At 48.3% G+C, this 23,900-nt stretch overlaps 2 protein-coding genes across 13 annotated transcripts in view; one reads left to right on the top strand and one right to left on the bottom strand.

Annotated features, from left to right (window-relative positions):
- Positions 1-4,133, top strand: part of AATK (apoptosis associated tyrosine kinase) — a 200,975-nt gene extending 196,842 nt beyond the window's left edge. For 6 of the 8 annotated variants that reach the window (XM_031965601.1, XM_031965606.1, XM_031965609.1 and 3 more), the window contains 3 exons: positions 411-632; positions 1,223-1,351; positions 2,733-4,133. In XM_031965601.1, the coding sequence (XP_031821461.1) occupies positions 411-632; positions 1,223-1,308 (308 nt within the window). In that variant the 3' untranslated portion in view covers positions 1,309-1,351; positions 2,733-4,133. The remainder of the gene's footprint in view (positions 1-410; positions 633-1,222; positions 1,352-2,732) is intronic. The other 2 variants (XM_031965603.1, XM_031965605.1) reach the window with 1 other exon arrangement.
- A 4,257-nt stretch (positions 4,134-8,390) lies between these two features.
- The window catches only part of BAIAP2 (BAR/IMD domain containing adaptor protein 2), a 173,018-nt gene continuing 157,508 nt past the window's right edge, over positions 8,391-23,900 (bottom strand). The window contains exons 14-15 of one of the 5 annotated variants that reach the window (XM_031965612.1): positions 20,280-20,330; positions 8,391-10,094 (exon numbers count right to left, since the gene is read on the bottom strand). In XM_031965612.1, coding sequence (XP_031821472.1) covers positions 20,303-20,330 — 28 coding nt within the window. In that variant the 3' untranslated portion in view covers positions 8,391-10,094; positions 20,280-20,302. The other 4 variants (XM_031965613.1, XM_031965610.1, XM_031965614.1 and 1 more) reach the window with 4 other exon arrangements.

Here is a 23,900-nt window from a genome sequence, read left to right as displayed (position 1 = left end):
GCAGGCCAGGTGGCCCTACCCACTCGGACTCTTCCCCAGCAATCCTTTCCCACCAGTCTGTTTTTGTGGCCCTGTAGCCCACGGCTGCCCCTCCCATGATGGCACCCACCCTACAGTCCCAATTCCAGCCCCTCTTGCTTCTAAATGTAGCTTTTTAAAGTTGTGGCTCTCTTTTCTGAGGAGCTGCAGAAATCCATCAGAGAAAGAAGATGCAGTTTGGGGTCTCAGGGATGCTGAGAGGGGCTCGACCAGCTCCTCAGGGCATCACAGGGGTAGGGGAAGGCAGGATGGAGTGCTGGGTGTCCTCCACAGCAGGCCCCCTTACTCTGCCCCCCCACCCCTGCTGGTGGTACCCTTGGGGGCCTGGACATTGGGGGGGAAACAGATGAGTGATGGGACCTTCTTTGCAGGTGGTGGGTTCGAGTGGGATGATGATTTCCCGCTAATGCCAGCCAAGAAATCTTTTGTGTCTTCACCGGGGCCTGGAGTGCCGGACTCCATGCTGCCCAGCCTGGCCACCCCACCGAAGCAGGTGCTGCCCATCCAGTTTTCCCGCTTCACTGTGTCTCCCAGCCCAGTCTCCCGATTCTCCATCACACATGTCTCTGACTCGGACATCGAGTCTGTAGGAGGTGAGGGGCCGGGGTTGGGAGTGAGGGGGAGCAGAGAAGAAAATGGGGAAGGCTTTCTACCAAGAGGTCTGGGGTTACATGTCCCACAGAGGGGGTTTGGGGGGGTCAGCGTGGAGCCGACCTTAGGAGTCAGCTGATGAGGAGGTACAGAGAAATTAAGGGTTTATCCCAGGACATGCAGGTGGTGAATGGAAGAGCTGGGATTTGAGCTTGGGCTCTCTACTTTCCATTGCATCACATTATCCTCATTTTTCCCTGAGGCAATCAGAGGTAAGAGACTTGCCCAGGATCACACAGCTAGTGACTGAGTCTGAATTTGAACTCAGCTCTTCCTGACTCCAGGCCTGGCCCTTTTCTCAACTACACCACAAACTGCCCCATTACATACTCATAGATTTTTTTTTTCAGTTACTGAAAATCCACCTTCTCTCCTTCCAACATCCCCACATTTGCAGTCAAAAAAAAAGGGAAGAAAATCAAAACCATTGTAACAAAAATTCATGGTCAAGCAAGCCAGGTTCCCCCTTTGACCACATCCCCCAAAATTAGCCCCAGTCAGTAGCCTGAGTCCCTCCCCGTTCTGTCCTGAGGTCGTCTGTATGGAGGTTTAAGTTGCAGAGCGCTATCATCAGCCCAAAGCAAGATAACGCCAGGGTCAGTCGTCTGGTTTTACTGAGGAGGAAACTGAGAATCTCGGCCAGATCCTGTCACCCCCGAAGGTCAGGTGTGGGACCGCACGGCCCCCGTTCCAGGCCAGTCTCCTTGTGTCCAGCCCGCCCAGCCCTGGTCAGGGACTGGGCCCCCCAGGCAGGGAGGGGTTCTCAGAGCTCTGCCACTGGGAGGACCAATGGCCTGGAGGTCAGGCCGGAGCCTCCCTGACACAGAGGAGAGGAATTGGAGCGGTCCAGTTAGTGCCTGGGGGGGGAACGCCAGAGGCAGACCCTGGCGGGGGTATCTGGTGCTGAGCGAAGGGACGGGCTGACACAGAGAAGACTCTGCACCAGAGCGCCTCGGGGTCCCTTCCTAGTCCTTTGGATCTTATAACCTCACTGTCTCCAGGGGGGTTCTGATTGGCTTCCGACACAAAGAAGCCAACCCAGGAAAAGGCCCAGAGAAGGAAAAGCAGCTCGAGCCCCACTGCCGTGCGGCAGCCCTGGCTCAGTGGGCCCTGTCCTAACACCGGAACATTGCGCCGGCCCGGAGCCGCCTCTGCCCCCCCCACCCCCCGCGGCCCGCCCCTTTGTGCTGCCAGCCAGGGCTCCTCCCTGGAGGAGGCCCATGGCGACGCGGTCACCTCTGAGGAGCTCCCTCCCTCCTGGGAGTGCTCCCCAAGGAGGGCACGGGCCCTGCAGTCGGCACTGAGTGGTGTGGGGCAGTGCCCACGAGCCAGACTCCCGGCGCTCATCCAGGGAGAGCCGGGCTGGGCCCCCTTTGCGGCCCAGGACTCAGCTCTGCACACATGGAGAACGTGGAGCCGGGGCCGGGCAAGTCTCTCTCAGGGTCTAGATAAATAAGCAAACGGCCTGACCCCCGGTGACACGGCTGGCGTGACGGCATGATGGCGGGCTCAGAATCAGGGAGGTCCCCGGCCAGATGGGAGCGGGCATGCCCCAGGAGATGCGCCCGGCAGATAGTCAGTGCTCGGATGCCCGCTACGGGCCAGGCACAGCCCGGAGCACGGGGGGGCAGAGAAAGGTGGGACCCCGTTCCTGCCCCGCGGGAGCCCCCCCACATACAGAAACACGTGCAAACGATGCAGGCCTGGATGGGAACTAAGCTGGGGGGCCCAGGATGAAGGGGAATTGGGAAAGGCTCCTAGAGGAGACGGGCTTTGGGGGGGACTTGCAGGAAGCCAGGAAGCAGCACTGAGGGGTGGGAGAAAGAGATGGGAGACGGCGCATTTGGTGCCAGGAAGGGCAAGAGAGCCAGTGCCGCTGGACAAGGCGCACACATGGGGGGCACAAGCTATGAGAATTGGTGTCACGTGGAGATTGCAGAGGAAACAAGCAGCCTGAGCCTGACACCCTCCACGTAGGAAAGCAGGGTCTGTGGTGAGGGAGGCGAGAGACCAGAATAACCATCCTCTTCCTCCCGTTTCAGGAAGCAGTGAAGACGGGGACAGAGAATAGCCTGGGCCTGGACGGCACTTTGGAGAGTGCCCGGCACGGCCCTGTGGACCAGGGCGAGGAGAGACGGCCCTCCCAGCCCCAAGATGAAGCCGCGGAGGAGATGGGGGGGCGGGGGTTGTCAAGAACTCAGCTCTATTTTTTTAGACAGATTTTATCAGAGGCATTTGATTTGCTGCTAGCTCACAGACATCACCCACCCCCGGCCTTCTGCCCCTTTGTCCGGTACCGGTGCAGTCACGGGCAATGGTCCATGCGGACCTACCTGCTGAAGGCGCGCGGGTTTGTGTACAAATATACATACGTAAATGATAGCGTTAAAGGGTAGACCTGCAGAACCCTGCTCCCCATCTTACCCCCGTCGAAGAGGCTGACTATGACCCCAGTATTGCTTGCTCCTCCCAATGGTCTGTGGCCTCTCGGGGCTCCCCCCTTGCTGCTGCCCCAGTGCCTCGTGCTCCCCTGCTTCCTAGAGCTGTAGTTGGGGGCAGGAGCCCCCCCCCCCCAGGGCCTTCCTCTGGGCCCCTGCTCTCTCGGCCCCTGCTGTACATACATTGGATTTCTGAGCCCCCTCCCTCGTGTCATTCAGTAACAGCCCCCTTGGCTTCTGCTGGAACTCGGTTTCACCTCGTTTCCCTCTACAACTCACCTAGATGGCTGGTTGCCTGAGCTGGCTCCAGGCCCGACCCTCCTGCCAGGAGCTGAAGCTGCTCATCTCGGATGGCACCAGGCGAGGGACTCCCCACCCACCCCTCCCTCTGCTCCCTCTCTCTCCATATTCCCTTGTTTTGTTTTTGTCCCTTTAACCCTTCCCAAGCAGAAGTCTGGGCAATATTTCCCAAGCAGCTATTTCTCTCTGGCTACAGCCCGGAAACGTGATGGGTCTCTCCCTCCAGAAAACAAGGTTTCCTCGGCCCAGGGCCTCGGGGCTTCGAAGCCGTGGGAACGGGTGGGTGTCTCTAGCAGCACAGCCCCATTCATCAGTCAGACTATGGAACTCTGGGGGTTTCCTGCCCCTTTACCACGGGCCCTATTCTGGAGGTTTCTTGTGGGGAGCAAGGGCTAGGCAGGGGAGAGCACCTTTCTACAGGGTGCGCAGGTAGTGAACGGAAGAGTTTTCTGGGCCGTAACTGCCTCAATCTGCCACGGAGAGCAAGGAGGGGACCCCCCACCCAGCTGTCCACTTTCATGTTCAATGTTGGATCCCTGTTCCCCCTGTCCAGGGGCCCAGGAATAGGTGGGGGAGGGAGCAAATGGCAAATGGGGCTCTGTGGGAATATTTTTGTAATGGCTAATGCAGAGAGAATGGGACCGTGATAATTTAAGTTATTGTTGCCAAAGAGATGTAAAGAGTTTATTGAAGGGGTGGGTGGGGGTGGGAGGGAAAGGGACCTTATTTTTGGTTTGTCTTTTTTTTTTTTTTTTTTTAATAATTTGAGGCTTAGAATGCTGGTGCAATGACTTTTTTTTTCTTTATTTAAAAAGAATTTAAGCTAAGAAAAAAAAGCCTTTAAGCCAAGAGAGTGTGTTCTCCTTTGGGGCCAATAGACCACCCCCTGTACCGGGGACACAGCCTTGGGAGATGGAAGTAGGGAGAAGAGCAGGTGGATGACAAATGTGTGTATGTATGTGCTCTTATTATGCAAGAGCCTTGTGGGGAAGCATGGGAATGGGGGGGGGGTGTCTGTGGGTGGCCCCATGTCCCAGCCTGAGTGTGTGTGAGCAGGTAGACAGGGGTGCTCTGTGTGTGTGTGTGTGTGTGTGTGTGTGTATCTGGCAACGGCAGCCTTACCCACCCAGGCAGGTGGAGACTGGATTGTTTTCCTGTGATATCTGTGTGTGTTCCTGGCGCGACCGAACAGGTCATAGCTTGAAACTCCATCCCAGCTGACGTCTGCTCCTGGAAAGGACCCTCAGGACTTTGAAGCCGGGCCCTTCGTCGGCCCAGAGACCAGGGCAGCTTCTGGGTCTCCGCGTTCCCCTCTCCCCGGGCTGTCTCTGAAAGTCCCTGCGGCCTTGGAGGGAGAGGAGGAGGGAGTGGATGGAGAGAAGCCGAGCCTGACTGAGATTTTAATGGCTGCAGGTGAAGTGAGGAGGCAGAAGGCGTGTCCCCCGACAGACGGGGCTGGGGATAAGAGGCCAGGCCCCGGGTGTCCCCTTTGGTCGGCAGCCCCCGACGCAGGCCCTTCCAGAGGACTACGTCCCTTCCAGCCGGTCCCCCTCTCCTGGGAGCCATCTCGTTTCCGGAGGGCAGGCGGGACTGGTCAGGACCCCAACAGATCCTCTTTGTGGCCTCTGAGACAGTGACTGTCTGAAGGCAGACTTGGAACGGTCTGGTTTTAATGAGAGGAAAACTGAGGACGATGGACAGCAGGACCGAACTGTGACTCCTGGGAATGAAGCGTGGGACCTCTGACAGATCGGGAGCGGGTCCCCTCAGGGACGGGGTGACCGGCAGCTTTCTAGACGCCAGCTTCTTAATCTGTGGTCAGAACTCCACCGGGGACCTCGCAGCTATGGCGGGCTCACACAGCTACCATTTATTGTCAGCAGATGTTTGATTTGTATAGCTGTTTTATATACCTGTATGCCTGGAGTCATGTAAAGATTTCTTGGGTAAAAAAGGGTCTCACGGACAAAGTTTAAGAAGACCTTCTCTAGAGCACCCTTAACTCTGCTCTCACCCGCATCGACCCTCCAGCCACCACGAATGGCACCTGTGGGCTGAGAGAAGAGACAGCAAATGGTTTGCCCCTCGTACCCCGGGGGGAGCGGCGCTGGTCCTGGTCCCTCTGCCCCAGCGCTGAAAGACAAAAAGCTACTTGAAGTCTTGTCAGAAGTGGGCAGGTGGGGGTGAGATTATTCTGGGACTGATCCCTCTGCCCTGGATGGCCCGCGTTGCTCTAGACAAAATGGGGGGTGGTCAGAAGTGAGTGGGAGAGCAGCTTCCCCGCAGAAGGGGCAGGAGCCCGTGCCAAGCCCAACTGCCGAGCTACTAAGCAGTTCCAGGGGCTCTGGCCACCCTCCTCTCCAAGTCAGGAACACTTTGGTCAGCCTCGGCCCCGGGACGGTCTGATTGCCTCCTTCCTCTGTGCTGCTGAAGCCCTTCTCCTTACGTCTGGTGATTTCCCTTTTGTCCAGTCTTTGATATTTTAAATAATGCTACGTCCTAGGGGAGCCTTGCCCTCTCCCCGTTTCCCTTCCAGCGCCCAATTCGGGGCCAGGGAGTTTCCTTCACTGATTCACTGGGAAACGTCCCCCAAGCATTCATCCTCTGCTTCATCTAGACCTAGTTAATAGTTAGAAAAGCTGGGGAAATGGCGGGGTCCGTGGGTCAGTTACTGCCAGGCCTTCCCACTGACTCGCCTGACCCTTAGGTGGGGCTGGGCCAGCGCTGACCTTCCTCCAGTCTCCAAAGGGGCTGGCAGGGGGTGGGGGTGGGGGGCCGACCCACCCGGGCTCCGGCAGCACTGACTTCCCCAACCTTGGCCTCCTTTAGCACAGACGCCAGGCACCTGGACTCCCCCTGGGGTCCTGGGAGTGCAGAGCGACTGTTCTTACCTTCGCTCTAAGAATTGAGCCTTTGGGTCTTGTGGCCTAGAAAAGCGATCCCAGGAGCAGTTCAGGCTGGGGAGGGGAGTCCAAGCCAAGGCCCACCGAGAATCCCTGGTACAAAGCGGCTAGTGAGGAGGCAGCGAAGTGTCGAATTTCCCCTTAAATCAAGCTCCTTCTGCCCCCTCTGCCCGAGATCTAGTTCCCCCCTGGCGGGGAGCAGTTCCCTGAAAGTTGCAATCTCCTCCCTGACCCGAGGACTGGGACGGCTGCAAAGGGCCTTCTCTCCTTCAGGGGCCTTGCTCACACGCTCATGCTAAAGGCCTGAACCCCTCTCCCCCTGCCCTGGGTACAGCACGCCCAGCTCCGGGTCCCCCTTCTGGGAGCCAGGAACTCTCTCCCCGGATCCCGCTACTCCAGTCCCCCCATTTGTGCCAAATAGGGGCAGGGTCACCTCCATGGGACTATTATTCCATTTGTAAAATGGGTGGTGGGGTGAGCTTTGATAACTTGGCTTCCAGAGCATCGCTCTGCCTCTGGTATTCCTGTTGTGTTTCTTCTCGGGGTGTATGTGGGGGGGGGGGTAACAGGGCTGGCAGGAGGCCTGAATCTCAGTCTGACTCTGACCAAGTTCTGTGCTGCAGTTTCAGGGAAAAGCCTGGTTTCCTTTTAAACCAGGAGGTGGGAGCCGGTTGTGCATCTGGGCAGGAAGGGGCTTAGTGCTCCCTCTCCTGAGGGGAAGCAGTCCTCGTTTCCCCTGGTCCTATAGCCCTGCCAGATCTCCCCGCCGGCTTGTGCGATGGGGAGGGCGGGCCTGGGACAGCAGGGCAACCAGGACCAGGTGCTGCTGGCCTAGACCCTCCCTCCAACCCCCAATGCTACTTAAAGGCTGCATGAGGCTCAAGCTGTCTTGGATATTTTTATTAAGATAAAGGCTATTATTGTATATTTTATCAATACGGGTCATAATTGCTGTATTTTTTACCAGTGCTGATTTCCATACAGCTCCCCAGCATGTGTGTAAAATATCGTGGGTCTGGTAATAAAGTTTTTAAAATATCTTAAACCAGGCGCTCTCTCTCTCTCTGTGGTCACCTGGCCCCCGCCCATCAAGGCCAGCCACCTGAGGAGGACAGGGTGTGACCATAGTGAAGGGTCTCTTGTTACTTCCATTTCACCCTGCCCAACCCCCGGGAAGGAAAGCCGGTAGTAAAACCAGGGGGAAAGGCCCGAGCAGGGGGCCCCCGTGAGCCCCCGTCAGTCATAACCCCCTGGGGTGGTGAGAAAGGATAAGGGCCGGCATTTATAACAAAGCTTTGTGCGAATTTTATATTTAAAAACCCACTTAATCCTCACAACACTATTGGGAGACACTCGTGCTAAAGGCCTGAGCTGAAACAAGCAACAAAACTTAGCCTTAAACTACCTTGGAATAGGGAAGACCAATAGGGCTCGGGGCATTTTTCAGTTCTTAGATTCATTATTTTTATTCGATTTTTATTGACAGTGTCAGCTTTGATTTTCTCCTGGATCCCCAGTCCCGCCAGCGCTTTCCGGGTTTTGTTCCTTGCAGCCCCGATCTCCTAAGCCATTAAGCTCTGGAGCCTCCCCCGGGACTGACTGGGTGGGTCTTTATACTGTGACCCTCCCACATTTATCAGCTGCCACCTAGTTCTGTGGACTTCTCAGGTCCAAAAGGAAGCTTCCTGCCTTTCCCCAAACTCACCTTTCTGCTAACGGCATCTTTCCATTTACCTTGGAATCAAACGTGATTCTTCCCGAAACCCCTATATCCACGACTCTCTCCGCTTGCACCACTTCCTGCACCTTAATAAATGCTTACAGAATTCTGGAAGGCAGAGAAAACTCTTCCAGCTGGGACCCAGTCCCACAGGGCACAGAGGAGGGGTCATCCAGGGGAGGGGAGTGCTGGAGGAAAACGTGGAGACCCGACAGATCCTGCCAGAGCCCAAATCAGGATTAGAAACCCGAGTTTCCCTTCCCAGAATGCACAGAAAAGGCCTCTGGCCAGGGAGACTCTGCTATTCACCCACAAGTCAGCAAAGAAATAGCCCACACGATTGCTTAGCTTTTTTAATTGCTTATAAATTATTTTTCCAAACAAGAAGCTTTTCAGGCACAGATCCCACAACGGCTATAGCAAACACTATAGCTCCCACATTAACTTTCCTGGTTCCCAAGGGTTTCCCCTGGGCCAGCAGCTTAAGGATTGGAGGAGAGTGGGTATTTCCTGCAGGTGAAGGTGAGTCTGGAGCCAGTGGCACCTGCATGTGGATGCGTAAAATGCTCAGCTCTGAGCTGCCCGAGTCCTGCAAGAGCAGACATACCCCAGGCCACCGGCCTTAGACCTTCCCCCTCCAAATAATTATTCCTCCCTCCAAATTCTGCTTCTGTTTCCAGCTCACTCTTGCTGGGGCCTTGCACTGCTGAGGAAGTAAAGAAGGGGAAAGATGAGAGGGGAGGAAAAAGATTATAGATAACAAAGTTGTTCCTTTACATGGGGGGGGGGATAAAGAGAGGAGACTCCAGCTTTTTGAGGTGGCTCAAAACTCTCCCCTCACACTGAAATCAAAACTGTAACAGACCACGGGGTGCATTGTAACAGCTAAGCCCAAATAATGCTAAAGAAATCAGTGGCCAAACTCAATCAAGGATGACAGGCGGTTCAAGGGTGAGGGGCCCGCCATGCTAACTCACCCCTTCCCTAGAGCTAAGGGTGACGTGGGACAGGGTGAAGTTCCAGAGGCCTGGAGAGAGAAGCTGGAATCATCACCTCATTTGGGGGGCAAGGAACCAGCCCCAGCCCGGCCTCTATCCCCTTCCTCCCAAGCCCAGGAGAGATTCCTGTTAGGGTTTTGCCTTCTCCCCGTCACCTCTGAGTAACCAGAGTCCCCTCTCTGCCTGATGAACAAATAGGGTGAGTTTTTTTTGATCCTTAAGTTTAGGACAGCAGGCAGGTAACAGAGCAAAGGCAGAAGGGACCCACTTTATTGCTACAATGTAGATGATTAAAAGCAGCTTTGGTGGAGTTTGGCACTTGGAGCTACTAACAAATCTATAAAATATACATGAGGCTAGAACCAGCTGCACCCACCATCCTTCCCCCCACCTAGCAATATCCACTAACCCTATTTACATGGCGTCTTACTTTTATCCAAAGAAGAGGCCAGGGAGCTGCTGAGGAATAAGGCAGAGGAGGCCACAAAAAAGGCCCTGATTCCTTTGAGGAAACTTCTAAAATTGAAGATGGGGGGGGTGGGGGTGGAGGGAGCGAGGAAAAGCCATTTATTTTGGCCCATTCCTGAGGCAAGTTAAACCAAGTGACCCATGAGGGGAAACCCAAAAAAGCAGAGTTTTTCTGGCTTTCAGTAGCCCACCTAGATCACAACCACACTGGTTGTTCTTTAACTCTGGGGAAAATGTGTCCCAGTTCACTCATTCTTCTGACAAGGTGAGTTCAAAGGAAAAACTTCTTACCATCCCCTCCTCCTTCCCCTGAATGCCTGGGAACCAGCCCAGGTAAGGCTGAAGGCTAGGACAGGGCCTGGGAAAAAGACTGAGATCAGCAGTTTGGAGGAAAAACACCATCTTCCTCCCCCAAAACACAGGACACTCCGGAAAACATGCAAATGATTACAGAACAGATTGAGTATATAAGGGCTAACATGGCAACCCCGCTGGAGAAGGCCGTTATCAGCTGAGGAGAGGGGCGGACCTGTCATTTGTCACCGTTGGCTTTAGCTGAACATTAGCAAAGGGATTTCTGTGGAGAGAAGAGAAAAAGCACGTCTTTAATGAGAGCACTTCCAAGCATCTCTGCTGAGAAAGGAGCGGAGCTGAGGAGGGGGAGAGGCTCTGCTTGTCAGTTTCCAATCAGTTGGCTCATCTCCTGCCTGTGTTTGCAAGTTCATTTTGTCCTGTTCCACCCAAACCCAGCCTAACCGAGCCTCGCAGACGGGCAGCAAGGAGCGATTCAAGCTTGCATAGGCCGTTTAAAAAAAAAAATTCCCAATACTCCCATTTATTGATTAGCACTTTGAGATCTCTGGGTGGGCTTATATTTGTGGACCTGTAATTTTAAGGGCTATCTGTCCGCCAGGCTGGCTGATATTAAATAATTTCTGACAAACTTTAAAAAAATAGACTTGCAAATTAAGGAGTATCGGGTTAGGGGTGAGGTACAGACGTCCATTTTTGGCACCTCTCCTGTAAGAGGCCTGGGTGGGATTTTCTCCCCTGTGCCAAACACAAGAGCTCTTATATTTGAGATTTCAAGGCTCTTTTTCAGACATGATGGGGAAGATTCTTTCCCCCATAAAATTCAGTCCATTCTGGCTGCTTCTGTCAACAGAAGAGGCCAAGGGGAAGTACCCTTTAGTGGCTGGAGGGCACCTAACAGACAGCAAAGCATGGTCACATGCCCACCCACTGGAGAGGGCAGGGAGGGTGGGAGAATCCCCCGTCCCCAATTATTTTCATCCAGAGTATTTGGTGGGAATGTTCCATCAGTCCCACGCTACAATGATGGTCAATTGTTAGATTGGCAACAGGGAGGGATGGTTCTCCCAGGAGAGACTTGACAATAACAGGGCCAAAAGCAGTCGCTTTTCTGCAGCCACTCCAAGGAGAAGTGAGGGCCTGACTCCCTTCCATGTGACATTCTTAGCTACCCCATTCTCCATCGCCAAAAGCAGAAATTTGCTGCATAGGAGCAGGGTGAAGAAAAAAATTGGGGCTTTTAGAAGAGGGGTATCCAGTGACTTTAAAAAATACTGCCCTAAACATCACCCAAATGGAAGAGTTTAATAAGAACAGAAGTTCCAATCAAATACCACCTCGATTAAAGCAGATGAGCTCTTTTCTTGGAGGAGTTTCCAACACAACAGGAACATAGTCACACACACAGATACAAACAATGTCTCGTGATCACATTATGTGATGCACACACAGATGGACAGCCGTCCCTAGCACTCACAAAGCCCCAAAGCAAGCACGAGGGTACATCCAGATACTAGCCTTTTGTATTGTTTCTGACATACACGTACAAATGCACACACACATTATACAGCCACATCTTAGGCTCCAGCAGGGACCCGCATTACAATTATTAGGTTGGCAACAGTGAGTGACGGCTCTTCCAGGAGAGACTTGAAAATGATGGGGCCCAAAGCAGCAGCCTCAGAATTTTCTCCAGCTACTCCGAAGAGAAGCAAGGGTCCCAGGGACTGCTATCACCCCATCTGACACATCCTTGCCCACCCACCCTGTGGGTCAAAGCCAAAGGGACAAGATCCAAGCAGGCGTGATGGAACAAGACAAGGACAGAATACCGTGAGGGACGGAAATGGATGAAGGCTCCTCTATATTTTTGTATCATCCTCGAGTTGGGGTCCAGGGCGGGCCAAACAACAGGTGCCAGGCTTAAAGGATGAGCGCCCACAAAGCAAGCGATGGGGACGAGACAAGTTCAGCATGTTTCCCTTGGACAGCAACATCACATACGGACAGAACAATGGGCCAACTTAAGGCACGGGGGGGGGGGGGGGGGGGGGGGGAGGAAGGTTCCCAGGAAAGGCCTCATGACTGGCATATTACCTTATGGTGCTGGAGAGAGCCGAAGTATAAACTCATTGCCAGGGACCTGGCTAGGGGACAGGAAGGGAGGGGCAGATCATATTCATCCAAGCCAAGAGTAAGAAAGGCAGGCAAGAGGCAAACTCAACTGTGAAAGCCCAGGGGAAAAACTGGCAGAATTTTGAGGGGAAAAAAAATTGTCTTCCTCCTTAAAATGAAAGGTTTGGGATTACAGAAATATTCTTCTTAAGAATGATTTTTAAAAAGAGTAAGAGAGGCATAGCTCTTATATCATCTAAAAAAAAAGGTACTTTTGAAAAACTATGTGATGGAATAACTGTCTATCCTTCTGAAATCCTGATAGTTCTTATATATATGCCCTGAGGATGTGCAGAATCTCCAAGGGGAAATCAATCCCCATTTCCATGTCTGCCCTCTTTGCTTGGAGGTTGCTTTTGAAGTAGAAATGAGTGACTATGTGCTTACATTTCTGATTAGATCTCAAGAGATTAGAAGTAGAGGAAATGCAACCAGTTACATCCAGTTATTCTTGCAGAGATGAGAAAACAAGGGATTTCTTGGCTCCATTAGCTCAAAAGCTTATGGATAGAGGAAAAAGGGTAAATAAAAAGGTTCTGAAGTTGGCAAAAATAAGCATTTGTTCCTTCCTTGTCCTGAGAAACAGATCTATAAAGAGCAGGGAAAGTTAGCAAGAAGATACACATTCAAATTTTGCTTTGGATCTTTAACTAGCTTGTGTGACCCTGCAGTTTCCTCATCTATAAGATGGGGATAATAAGGTAAGTAGGTAGTGAAGTGGATAGAGAGCTGGGCCTGAAGTCAGGAAGCTTCATCTTCCCCAGTTCAAATCTGACCTCAGACACTTCCAAGTGTGAGACCCTGAGCAAGTCACTTAACCCTGCTTGCCTCAGTTTCCTCATCTGTCAAATGAGCTAGAGAAGGAAATGGCAAACCACTTCTAGTATGTTTGCAGAGAAAACCCCAAATGGGGTCACAGGAAGCTGGCCATGATTGAAAAATAACTGACCACCAGCACCGCCTAGGGTTGTTGGGAGCATCAAATGAGATATGTGCCAAGTTGCTTTTTTAACCATAAAATGCTACATATGAATGCAAGTTATTATTACTTATTCAAAGGTAAATTTATCATATTTCAGGATAATTAACCATATAATTTCTACTGAATTTCTACCTTTTAAAAATCTCTCACAACATTTTATAGCTAAAGTCGTTGCCTAGCCTTCAAAAACAGTGAGGAGTTGATTATCATCACCTGAGTGGATGTAGTGACTGAGTCTGGGGCCTAGTGTTTATATATCAGCTAGTTATAAAATCATGTTTTTTTATCCCTTTATTTAGCTAAAAAAATTTTTTTTTAAAGTCTAGCCTGAGGGAACAATCCCTACCATGTGTGTAAGGAACGCCTTAAGGAACTATATTACTGTAAAGGGAAAAAACCAAACCCAACCCAGCCTGAAGCTTCCCCCAGTGGTTTCCTTTGTAAGCTAGGGTGAGCTCTGGCAAAAGAAATATGCTCTTCTGGAACAAAGGAAATGGCCACTGGTTGGAAATGCAGACCAGCAGGAAGGCTTTCGATCTGTCTTTGAACAAACCATTTTCAGAGCATGAATCGGAGGAGGGAAATTTTCCTTCCTTTTTAGGAAGTATCTTGCAATTGCTTATGCAAGTTGTATTTTGGTCAATGCAAAGACAGAGCATGACATGGCGTGACAGAAGATGAAGCATATGTCACATCCCTTTTTCATCTCCCCACCCTCCCATACGCACAAAAGGGAAGGACTGAATCTGACTGAGACCTAACAGCTGGCTTTTTTCTAGAGCTCGAAGGCCTGCTGAACATATTTTATCTCATTTGAGCCTCACAAATGAAGTGAGGTATTATTATCCCGTTTCCTGATAAGACAAGTCTTAGAGTGATTTGCTTAGGGTCACCCAGATAGTAAGTTTGAGCCCCCATTTGAACTCATGTCTCCAACTCTATCCACTGGCCCATCTACTGTGCTTAATTATGTATATTTCCTAGAAGAGATTTTTCTTTCCTCTCTGTCTTTCCCTCTTTCTCTCCTTCCCCTTCAACAGGGGAAAGAAAATAAACGCTTGTAAATTTTTCAAAGCAATAAAAAGCAGTCAAGTATTTGATCTGGTGACCAATAATATATAATAGCTAGTATTTAGATCGCATTTCAAACACTCTTTTGAAATTAATTCATATGAAATTAGATGAAAGTGCCTGACATGGCATTTTGTATATAAATACAAATGCTTTGTTAATAAACATTTATACAAATGGAACGCCATGACCAGCCCCATCTTCATTCCTGCCAAAGCTCTGTGCCTCAAGCTCTAAATTGCTCCTGTGACACTTATGAGGTTGGACACTCACCAGAGATCAACAAAAAGGAGAAGAAATCATAGCATGCATGCTAGAGACGTTTTCTTCAGGAAAAACAAGAGTTCAATCATTAAAACAATGGTGTTGAAACTCTGTGTTCAAACTGGATGGGATGTACTGAAGCATTATTATGTGCTTATTAAAAAGAGATTGGGAAGAAGAAAAGGAAAAGGAAAAGGAAATATGGTAGGTGATTGGGGAAATCTTCTTGGTTCAACTGCAGAACTTCCTATGATTGTAAAGTGTTTCTTCAAGTCATTAACTGCTACTAAATCTGGCAATAGGCTTCTGGCAGTCATCAAGTGGCCCAGAGACAGCAAAACTGTCAAAAGTTGGAATCTAAGCTTAGAAAGCAATTTTCTCATGAGAGAGGAAATTGGCCTAAATGAGAATATGAAATTAAGAAATAAATGAATACAACAGTGAGGAGATTGTTTCAGTCTAGACCAGAGATTCTTAACCTATTTTGTACTATGGATACTTTTGGTGGTCTGGTGAATCCTACCAATCCCTCCTAACAATGTTTTTAAATGCATAAAACAAAATATATAGAATTATAAAGAAGAACAATTACATTGAAAGAGTTAGCAAAAATGCTTAAAAATGAAAATTCACAGAACCCCTGAAGTCTATCCATGGACCCCTTGAAGTTCTGTGGATTGTAAGTTAAGAACCCCTGGTCAGCAAACCTTTGCTTTTCATCAGCCCCAGAAGTTTGAGACAACAGAAGCAGAGACTGATAACCCTCCCCCCCAAAAGGTTGATTCCATAAAGATCCACCTGACAAAGTTGTCTTCAGTGAGTTTCAGGATTTTCTTCCTCACCTCCTGGTTCCCTTCCATCATGCTTTTTGAAGGTAGGCTTTCTGTATCCGACAACAAAATCCAGAACATCTCATTTTCTTGGTTCTACCTTAAATGTTGGTGGTTTCTTCACCCTCTAATTTTTGTCTTCTCGTAATAGGTGAGAAAACGGAATTCACTAGGGTAAGAGTTTCATCCCCTCATGTTTTCCATTATTCTAATTTGATAATTTGGGTAGTGGTTATGATTAAAAAGAAAATTAGCACCTATTGTCCAACTCTGCAAGTTAGAATCTTCAAACTTAGGCCTGTCCTCAGATTTCTGGAGGAAGTATTGTTTATTAAGCACTTTGTTAACTGGTTTTACAATTATTATTTCATTTGATCTTAACAACAGTTTCAAGTAGTTGCTGCTATGATCTCCATTTTCAGTTGAAGAAATTGTAGTTGTAATTTGCCCGAGATCACATAGCCAGAATGTGTCTGAAGTAAAATTTGAATTCAGATTTTTCTGACAACCAGGCCCAAAGCTCTGTATCAAGAGGGCTAGAGTGGTTGAAGCTATTGCTCCAAATGGAAGAAAAGCAAAAGTAAACAAAAACCCACCGGTTTTTAAAAAGCACTGCAGTTCATTGCTCATTGTTAAGAATGAAAAAAATTAAAATTAAATTTAGATGATGGACTTGTAATTAGCTGAATTTATGTTGAGATTCAGCATGACCTTTGAATAGAGGGTCAGCTAGGTGATAAAGGAGATGGAGCATTGGGGCTGGAGTTAGAAAAATATGGATTCAAATTTGGCCTCAGATACTTTGTTGTTATGTGACCCTGGACAGACCACTGAATCTCTGCTTTACTCAAGTTTCCTCATCTGCAAAGTATGGATAATAAGAGCATTTGATAAAACATTAAGCTCAAAAATAAAGCTTAAAGCTCAAAACTTAAAGAGCTATATAAATACTAGATATGTGCACACATATATGTTTGTGTATATTACATGTTTATACATAAACATCTTTATGCATACGAACATACATTTTCATAATATGAACATGTATATAATGATATCTGGTAAATGTGGTTAAATTATTTTCATATATATGCAAATGTTGTGTTCATATGCAAATGTTCATATATATATATATGAACTTGGTAAGCCAATATTATTGTTGTGGTTGTTTGTCCATTGTTCTTGAAGAGGATCATGACATCAAGGAAGTGATGCCATGACATGCAAGTAAATTAGATTTAAGTGAGAGAGGGCTGTGCAAGGTCACTTGCCTTACTCTTTCCTCCAGAGTCATCTGGGTCCAGTGGTCAGATATAGGTGAGGATCAGTGGAGATGACCCTGGATGCAGTGGGAGACCTTGGCCATTGATATTCCAAATCTAAAAGATCTTTACTTAATAAATTCATATTAAAAAAAAAAAAACATTTCCAGGAAACTCAAGATGGTCACTCCACATAGCCTCCATTTGCACAATTTCTTTTAAGGTTGTACAATCTCTACAAGGACACCTTCTTCAGATCCTGAAATAAAGAGACCTCAGAAAGGCTTTCTTCAAATAGTTATTGTGTGTATATACACATGTTTAAATTTGTAAATATGTGTACATATTTATCTGTTTCACTGGTAAACTTGGCAAAATTATTTACACATATATAACATATATCATCGGCAAACCAATATATACATACACATACATACCTATATGCTATATGTGTATATGTATATGTATGGGATAAGGGATCAGCTTTGGAGTTAAGAAGATCCGGCCTGGGACACTAAATCTGAAACACACTAACTTGCCATGGGAAAATCACAGAGGTGTTCCAAGAAATCTACTACAAGGTTAGAAGTTTTAGGCAATTTCTTTATCAGGAGTTCTGCCACACAAAGAATTTATGGGTCCAATCTCCTTCACAAAAAATCAAAAATGTAAAACACATTCTGTGATCAAGTTTTTTTAAAAGAAATAACATTTTACATTTTAAAAACTAAATGACCTTGTAAAAGGTACTCAAAAATTACCCAAAAAAGCATGAAACAAAAACCATTTTGCAATAAGTGGTGACTCGCCAATATTGTACCCAATTCAATGTTATCTCTAGGGGGAGGTTAACTGTAATTGCAAGAAATCAGCAAAATTGGAGCTTGGATCAATCAGTACTCAGTTCTCTTTTGTGAAGTAGCCTTTTTGCAGAGAATTCTTGTATGTTAGACCTTGGATTGGAGTTGCCCTACCTCTCGGAGTGAGCTTCACCTAAGGAACAAGGGTGGGGTCGGGTAGGATGCAAACAAGGAGGACAAATTCCCTGAAACATCTGCTTGCATCAACTCCTCAAGAAGGGAAAACAACTGGTGGCAGACTTATCCGCATTTTGGGGACTGTCCTTGATGCTGACGAGCCTTCTATACTGGCACACAGAATCTAGAGGGGATGGCACTGAACTCCAACGTCCTCCACAGGAAAGCTGGCTTCCTGGTCAGAAGCTCCCTAAGGAGAAGGGGTCCAGGACTTCTGGACTTCCTTCCCACAACTCTTCCAGCATAAAACTCCCAGGGAATGTCAGGGACAGTCCCACACTAGAAGCAGTTACAGTGTTTCCAAGTAAGTTCAAAGGTAGAGAGAGCTCTGGCCACAACTGGGAGTCATCCATCCCATAGCCTATATAGCTGGTTTTGCTCTCTTCCTTCAGAATCTCTTTTGTAGTCCTGCTGGCTGGTAATCAGGCCTTGAAAGTAGTGATGGAGGCCTGGCCTAGCTCAGCTCAGCTCAGCCCAGCCCAGCCCAGCCCTAGTCCAGCCTAGTTCTAGTCCAGCCCATCCCAGCCCAGCCTAGTCTAGTCTAATCCAGCCCAGCCCAGCCCAGCCCAGCCCAGCCCAGCCCAGTTCTAGTCCAGGCCAGGCCAGGCCAGGCCAGCCCAGCCCAGCCTAGTCTAGTCTAGTCCAGCCCAGCCCAGTTCTAGTCCAGGCCAGCCCAGCCTGGGATCACCTTGGTGGACTGAATTTGATGGAACTCCCTAATATAGCTGTGAAGGGGGAAAGAGAAAAATACCTGGGGCAGTGCACTTTGAATGAGGTGATGGGACTAGGGGAGAGATTGAGAGACAAAGAAACAAAAACAGAATGGGAAGAGAGAGAGAGAGAGAGAGAGAGAGTGAGTGTGTGTGTGTGTCAGAGTCACACCGAGGGATTGATTATCTGCTAACCAAAATTTTGTCATAGGGGTAAAAGGCTGTGGCCAAGCTTGGGGCTAAGAAGTTAGATCTTGGGAGGAGAGGAGATGTTCCTGTTCAAATCTGGATGCTAGGCTTATGGTGGGAGAATTTGAAGGGGAAGAAATCACTTGTATTTGTTTCAAGGAGGCCCAGGTCGGAGAAGGCCTTTTGTCTATCAGGTCCTAGACTCAGGATGGATTTGCACGTCAGGAGACTATAACTTTTTGTTATTCAGATTTTTCTGGGTTTCAGTTTTTTCATCTGCAAAATGGGGAAAATACTCACCCTTTCTCTCTCACAAGACTATTTGGGAGGATTCAAAGGAAATCTAATCTATAATCATAAAGTGCTATATCCATAGAAGCTATTCCCTCACTGCCCCTTTATTTAGGAGGAGGCCATCTATTCCTTAGCCTGGCAGGGATCGATCCTTGAAATCCTCTGTAAGCCAGACAACCGACCTGGGAAATTTAATTCTTCTCATTGTATAAATTTGGGACAGGGAAATATGCTGAATACAAAGGCAGGGAGATTAAACAAAACACACTGGAGCCCAGCCAGAAGGGCAGGAAGCTGGCGGGGTGGGGAGTGGGGACCACAGACAAGCAAGAACAGAATCACACCAGCTGAGTTGAGGGGGGAGCAGAGGCCAGAGAAGTTGGCCTCCCAGGGCCCCTGGCACAGCATTCCCTCAGCCGAGCCAAACTGACCAGACGGTAGGTGACTCTCACAACATGACCCTGAGCTCCGACAGACACAAAACCGACAACAATTCACACACACCTCCAACTAGGTACCCTGCTTCACATCCCACACAAAGATAGGCTCCCAGACAAGATGACCAAATGACTATTTTACTCCAGGTTCATTCAGTGGATTAAACTTGGAGAGGGAAAGTGAATATTGCTGGGGGGAGAAGGGGGGGAAGAGGGGAAAGATAGACATTCATCTCCTGGCTCCCTGGGTGGCAGGTCCAGCCAGATGGCAACCCTTTGGAAACAGACCACAAAATGCTGCCTCGCTTGAGGCTCAGGGCAATCCTGGAGCGGGAAGCCGGCCAGCTCGGGATTCAGGATACCATACCCCTCCCTGCCCGCTGGCTGAGGGAGCATCTCTCCACCCCCAGGTCTGCTTCCTCAAAGCAATACTCACCTACTTCAGAGGGGCCAGTGCTCAGGCCAGACTGTGCGGATGAAAAAGGCACTTGAGAAAAAGCTAAACGCTCTGCGCCTCATGGATACAAGGAGTGAGACACACCAAAGGAAATCCTCAAGCAGGTTAAACTGCTTTTGATGAGAACTAATGAAAGCATTTCTGAAGAAAGCCTGATCACTGGTAAATGACTCATTCCTGATTGGTGGCAGAAGCATAGCACTGGGAAGGGCTCAGCAGCAGCCGGAGAGAAAATCCCAAAGAGCTAGTCAGACCCCACACCCCAGGAGTGATGCAGAGAGAAGAGGATGCTGGGCCAACCAAGGTCATTATGGGTATGGGACGTGCAGCTACACGTGTGGCCGGCTGGCAACAGAGAAACCAGAAGCTTCTAGACTGAATGGAGACGAGAGGAGGGCAAAGGGAAGGAAAGGGAGGAGAAAATCCATTTTCAGGACCCAAGGAGGGAATCAACCTTTTTCCAATGGATTTAAGGTGAAAGCAAAGGACTAGAGCCAAGTGAAGAAACCACGGCTCTCAACAGACTCTCATAGGCATTGGCCACTGAGCTTCCGAGATGAGACCAGACCAGCGTCTGTGCTTAGGTGGGGTCAGTGGGGCTGCTGCCGCCATCCCCAGCACTCCCAGCCCACCCACACCCGCCTGGGAGCTGCTCAAGCTGGCCAACATCTGAGGAGTCTGTCCAGAGCCACCAGGGAGTGAGTGAGGATCGTTTGGCACATGAAGACTTGGAGCAACTTACTAACTCTAGTCAGGGGGGGCAGTTCAAAACCTGGCCACTTCAACATCAGCGCTGCAATAAAAACAAAATGCAGTTGGTATGAGAGGTAGAGCCTATACACTGTGGGTAAGCAAAAGGGTATTTTGTTAATCTGAGAACAAGGAGCTCAATGGAGCCGTTGGCACTTTGGCACCCAGGATTTTATTTGCACGCTGCTTCTGCTGAGAGAGAAAAAAATAAAGAACACACATTTGACTCTTTGGAGGGAAAAAAGTGGTATAGACAGAGGAAAGGAGACTAAGGCTGCTTAAGCCAACTTAGGGGTGATGAGGTGGGGAAAGAAATATCAAATCAATTCACTTCCTTTTGATCAACTGCTCGGGTGGTTCCAAGTGTTTACTTTTTGTAAGTTCATGGAGCACGTGTCCCACAAATGGGAATAGAGCACAGACTAGCAAGCAAAACATCAAATGACCTTTACTAGAGCCACTAGACCAAGAAGGCAAGTTCTCCAATTCCAATCAAACTGAAGAATCAAAGCAGTGAGAACTCTGGGCTTGGTTTTCTACACCCCGACCCCAAGCCTTACAAACACACGTTCTATCCCAGGTCACATTCATACCAGCTAGTCCCTTTCTTGTTTGCTTAGGGAAGGAAAAAGAATACCTTTTTAAAAAACCAAAAAAAAAAAAAAATCAAGTTTATTCTTTCAGGCCATCAGGTCATTAACTATTTCCTCTCACAATATTATCTCTGAGGAGTTATCCTGAGAAGAGAAGTAAAACCAGTGGACTAGAAACATTGATCAACTGAGAGAAAAGAGAAAACTGGCTCTCTCTCTCTTTCTACATCATACTGTCATACACGCCTACACATACATGGCCTCTATGAAAGAGTAGGTTTTGTTCAAGAGTTTGTGTGACCGGATCATCATGCTGTGGCCCCACTTGTGGTGATGTGCCGCCACTCTGTCTTTGACTAGAATAGTGGTCTGAGCTTAGTTCTATCACTGAACCTATAATTGAAGCCTTTGCGGATTGCTTAGATGCTCTCAGAGATTGTGCATTTATAGGCTAGCCTCCGAGAAGCCAGGGTTACACCTCTGTGCCATGATGAGGCATCGGAAGTGTTCTGTGGAAGTATTTCCAGAGAGGCAGCCATCTCTTTTTCATAGGCCCAATACCCAAGTCTGGTCACTGACAAAACAGGAAAACTCAAAAAAGTCACTGAAACCCAACTCAATGCAATAAATAAAACTTTTATTCAAACAATTTACTCCAGTACAGGGCACGTTTCTCTTCAGATTTAAAAAAAAAAAAAAAAAAAAAGGAAAAGGAAAAAGGAAAAGGAAAAAAAAAAAAAGATTTTTCAGTACTTTACAATCTTCATACAAGTTTTGCTATTTTGTGTATACATTCAATCCACTGAGCATAAAAACCCCCTGGATTTAAGATCTTTTACCATATCATCAACCCAACACAGAGGGTTCTTAGTACATAGGTCCGTGTTCTGTCTTCCCCCTCCCCCCGCCCCTTTTAACACAAAACAAGAACTCCTCTCTTGCTTTCTTTCTCTACATATCATATGTATTGCCAACAACATCCTAGTCAACAGGTAGGTAGGAGGTTTTAAAATCACACCGGAAAAGGAAGTGTCTACGGCTTCACAATGAAGGCTTTCACCAACACGGAAAGGGTAAAGTGGGGCTGTTGGCCCTTCACTCACTTCCCAGACAGAATTCAGTGGGTGAAGAAACAATACCAGTAGCCATTGAGTCCCATGTGTTTGTTTCTAAAGTGACCAAGACATACAAAAAGACGGACCGCATTTAGGAAAGAATGCAACAGGAGACTGCCTGCTTACCCCACCCCTCCCTATAAAGGGACAGCCTGGGGCCCGGGTCTTTAAAGCAGCCTTGCAAACAGCCACTTGCCCAGGAAAATGAGGTCCAATTCTTCAATGTCATTTGTGTTACCGCACCCCTATAAGGAAGGAGGGTTGGCACACGGTAGGGACTAATCTGCAAAGCTGGTTTAAGGAATAATTCCAAAAGGAAGGAGGAAAAAAATATATATCTATATCTATACCTATAATCTTTATCTATCTATCACTATAGGTAAGATAGACAGATCGATCAATCGATCAAGGTCTTTGGAATTCTCTTTAGTCAGGTGCGTATTCCTTCCCCAGTCCCTACCCAGGTGCACTAAAGTGAGGTAACAATACCCTGCTACAAAAAAGATATATATATATACATATATATTCTATGTACATTTATAAAACAATTTCATTGAGAAAGACGCTTTTGATTGGCTCCTTGGGCTGGGTTCTAAGCAGATGGGCATGAAGTCCCAACTCTTCTTCACAGAGAGCCAGCCAGCTTTCCTGGTGGGTCAAAGACTGACAATTCACTTTTTCTATATGCCACCCATGGGCAAAGGAATAAGGGGGATGGGTCAGGGGGTGAGGTGGGGGGTTTGCATTTCAAGCCTGCCCTCAAAGAGAAAGACCTTAGTCTCTCTAGAGCCTTTAGTCTGCCTTCCCTTTCCTAATAAAGAAACTGAGCTGTGAGCCCAGTGAAAGTCATATTGAAAAAAAAATTAATAATAACAGTACGTACACCATAATCCATGCATATTGGGTTTGGATGTGTTTTGTTTTGTGGTGTGAATGAGTGTGTTTTTATTTGGGGGGTGCCATAGAGGGAGTCCTTTATCTGCTGAGCTTTTTTTTTTGTTTGTTTTTTTGTTTTTGGCCTTCAGACTCTAAACATGGCTCAGGAAAGAGCTTTAGAAAAGGATAGTGCATTGTCAACATCCAAAAGTATGCGGGGAAAAGGAGGCAGCAGAAAGGTTGTAGACACTGCATCCAAGCTTGCCACTCCCCAAGGGAGCAGTCCCCATTGGGCAGTTTGTACTCTGAAAGGCTTTGGACCAGAGTTGGAGGCAGGGCAGGGATGAAGAATAAAGAAACAGGAATGAAGCAGCACCATGGATCCTTGATGATCACAGAGTTTAAAATGTCACCAACCAAAAGGCAAGGGGGAAAAAAATTCTACCCAAGAACAAACCAATGAGTTGAAGAAGGGAGAAAAGAAAAAGGAAAAGACCAAATAAATCTGAGAAATCAAGGCAGGGAAGGGGAGGGGAAAGAGAAGCAGAAAATCTCTTCAAAGCAGCAGGTGCCATTTCTAGTCAAGGGGTCCTCACACTGTTGAGACCAGAGTCCCACTGCCACTGTGAAACAGAAAAGTACAGAACTGCCAGACCGAACACTGCATGGTGTATCCAAAGGATAATAGACCCTGCTCCTCCCCATCCCTGCACCCCAGGCACACAGGTCTACCCACCCTTCCCATGCAATATCTCTTTTCTGAAGCTCCGGGGGCATCCCTTCCTGGCAGACCTCAGTGGACTATGATTTAATTTCTCTAAGGACCCTCACCCCCAGTGTGGAAGGATGGAAGAAGGTAGCACAAACTATAGCTGGGGCCATTAGCTATTTCACTTTAGGTGGGTTCTATTCTTTGCCTTTTTAGGTTGATCACTTATTTTGGGCCACAGATCACAAGTTTAGAGTAAGAAAACGCCCTGCACCTTTCAAAAGGGTGGAGGGCTCTCTGTCTGCCAGGTGAGCCAAGCT

The sequence above is a fragment of the Sarcophilus harrisii genome, chromosome 4 (assembly GCF_902635505.1).
Source record: "Sarcophilus harrisii chromosome 4, mSarHar1.11, whole genome shotgun sequence".
In the NCBI taxonomy this organism is placed as follows: Eukaryota; Metazoa; Chordata; class Mammalia; order Dasyuromorphia; family Dasyuridae; genus Sarcophilus; species Sarcophilus harrisii.
Note: the sequence above shows the minus strand (reverse complement) of the source record. Positions and strands in the feature narration are given on the sequence as shown.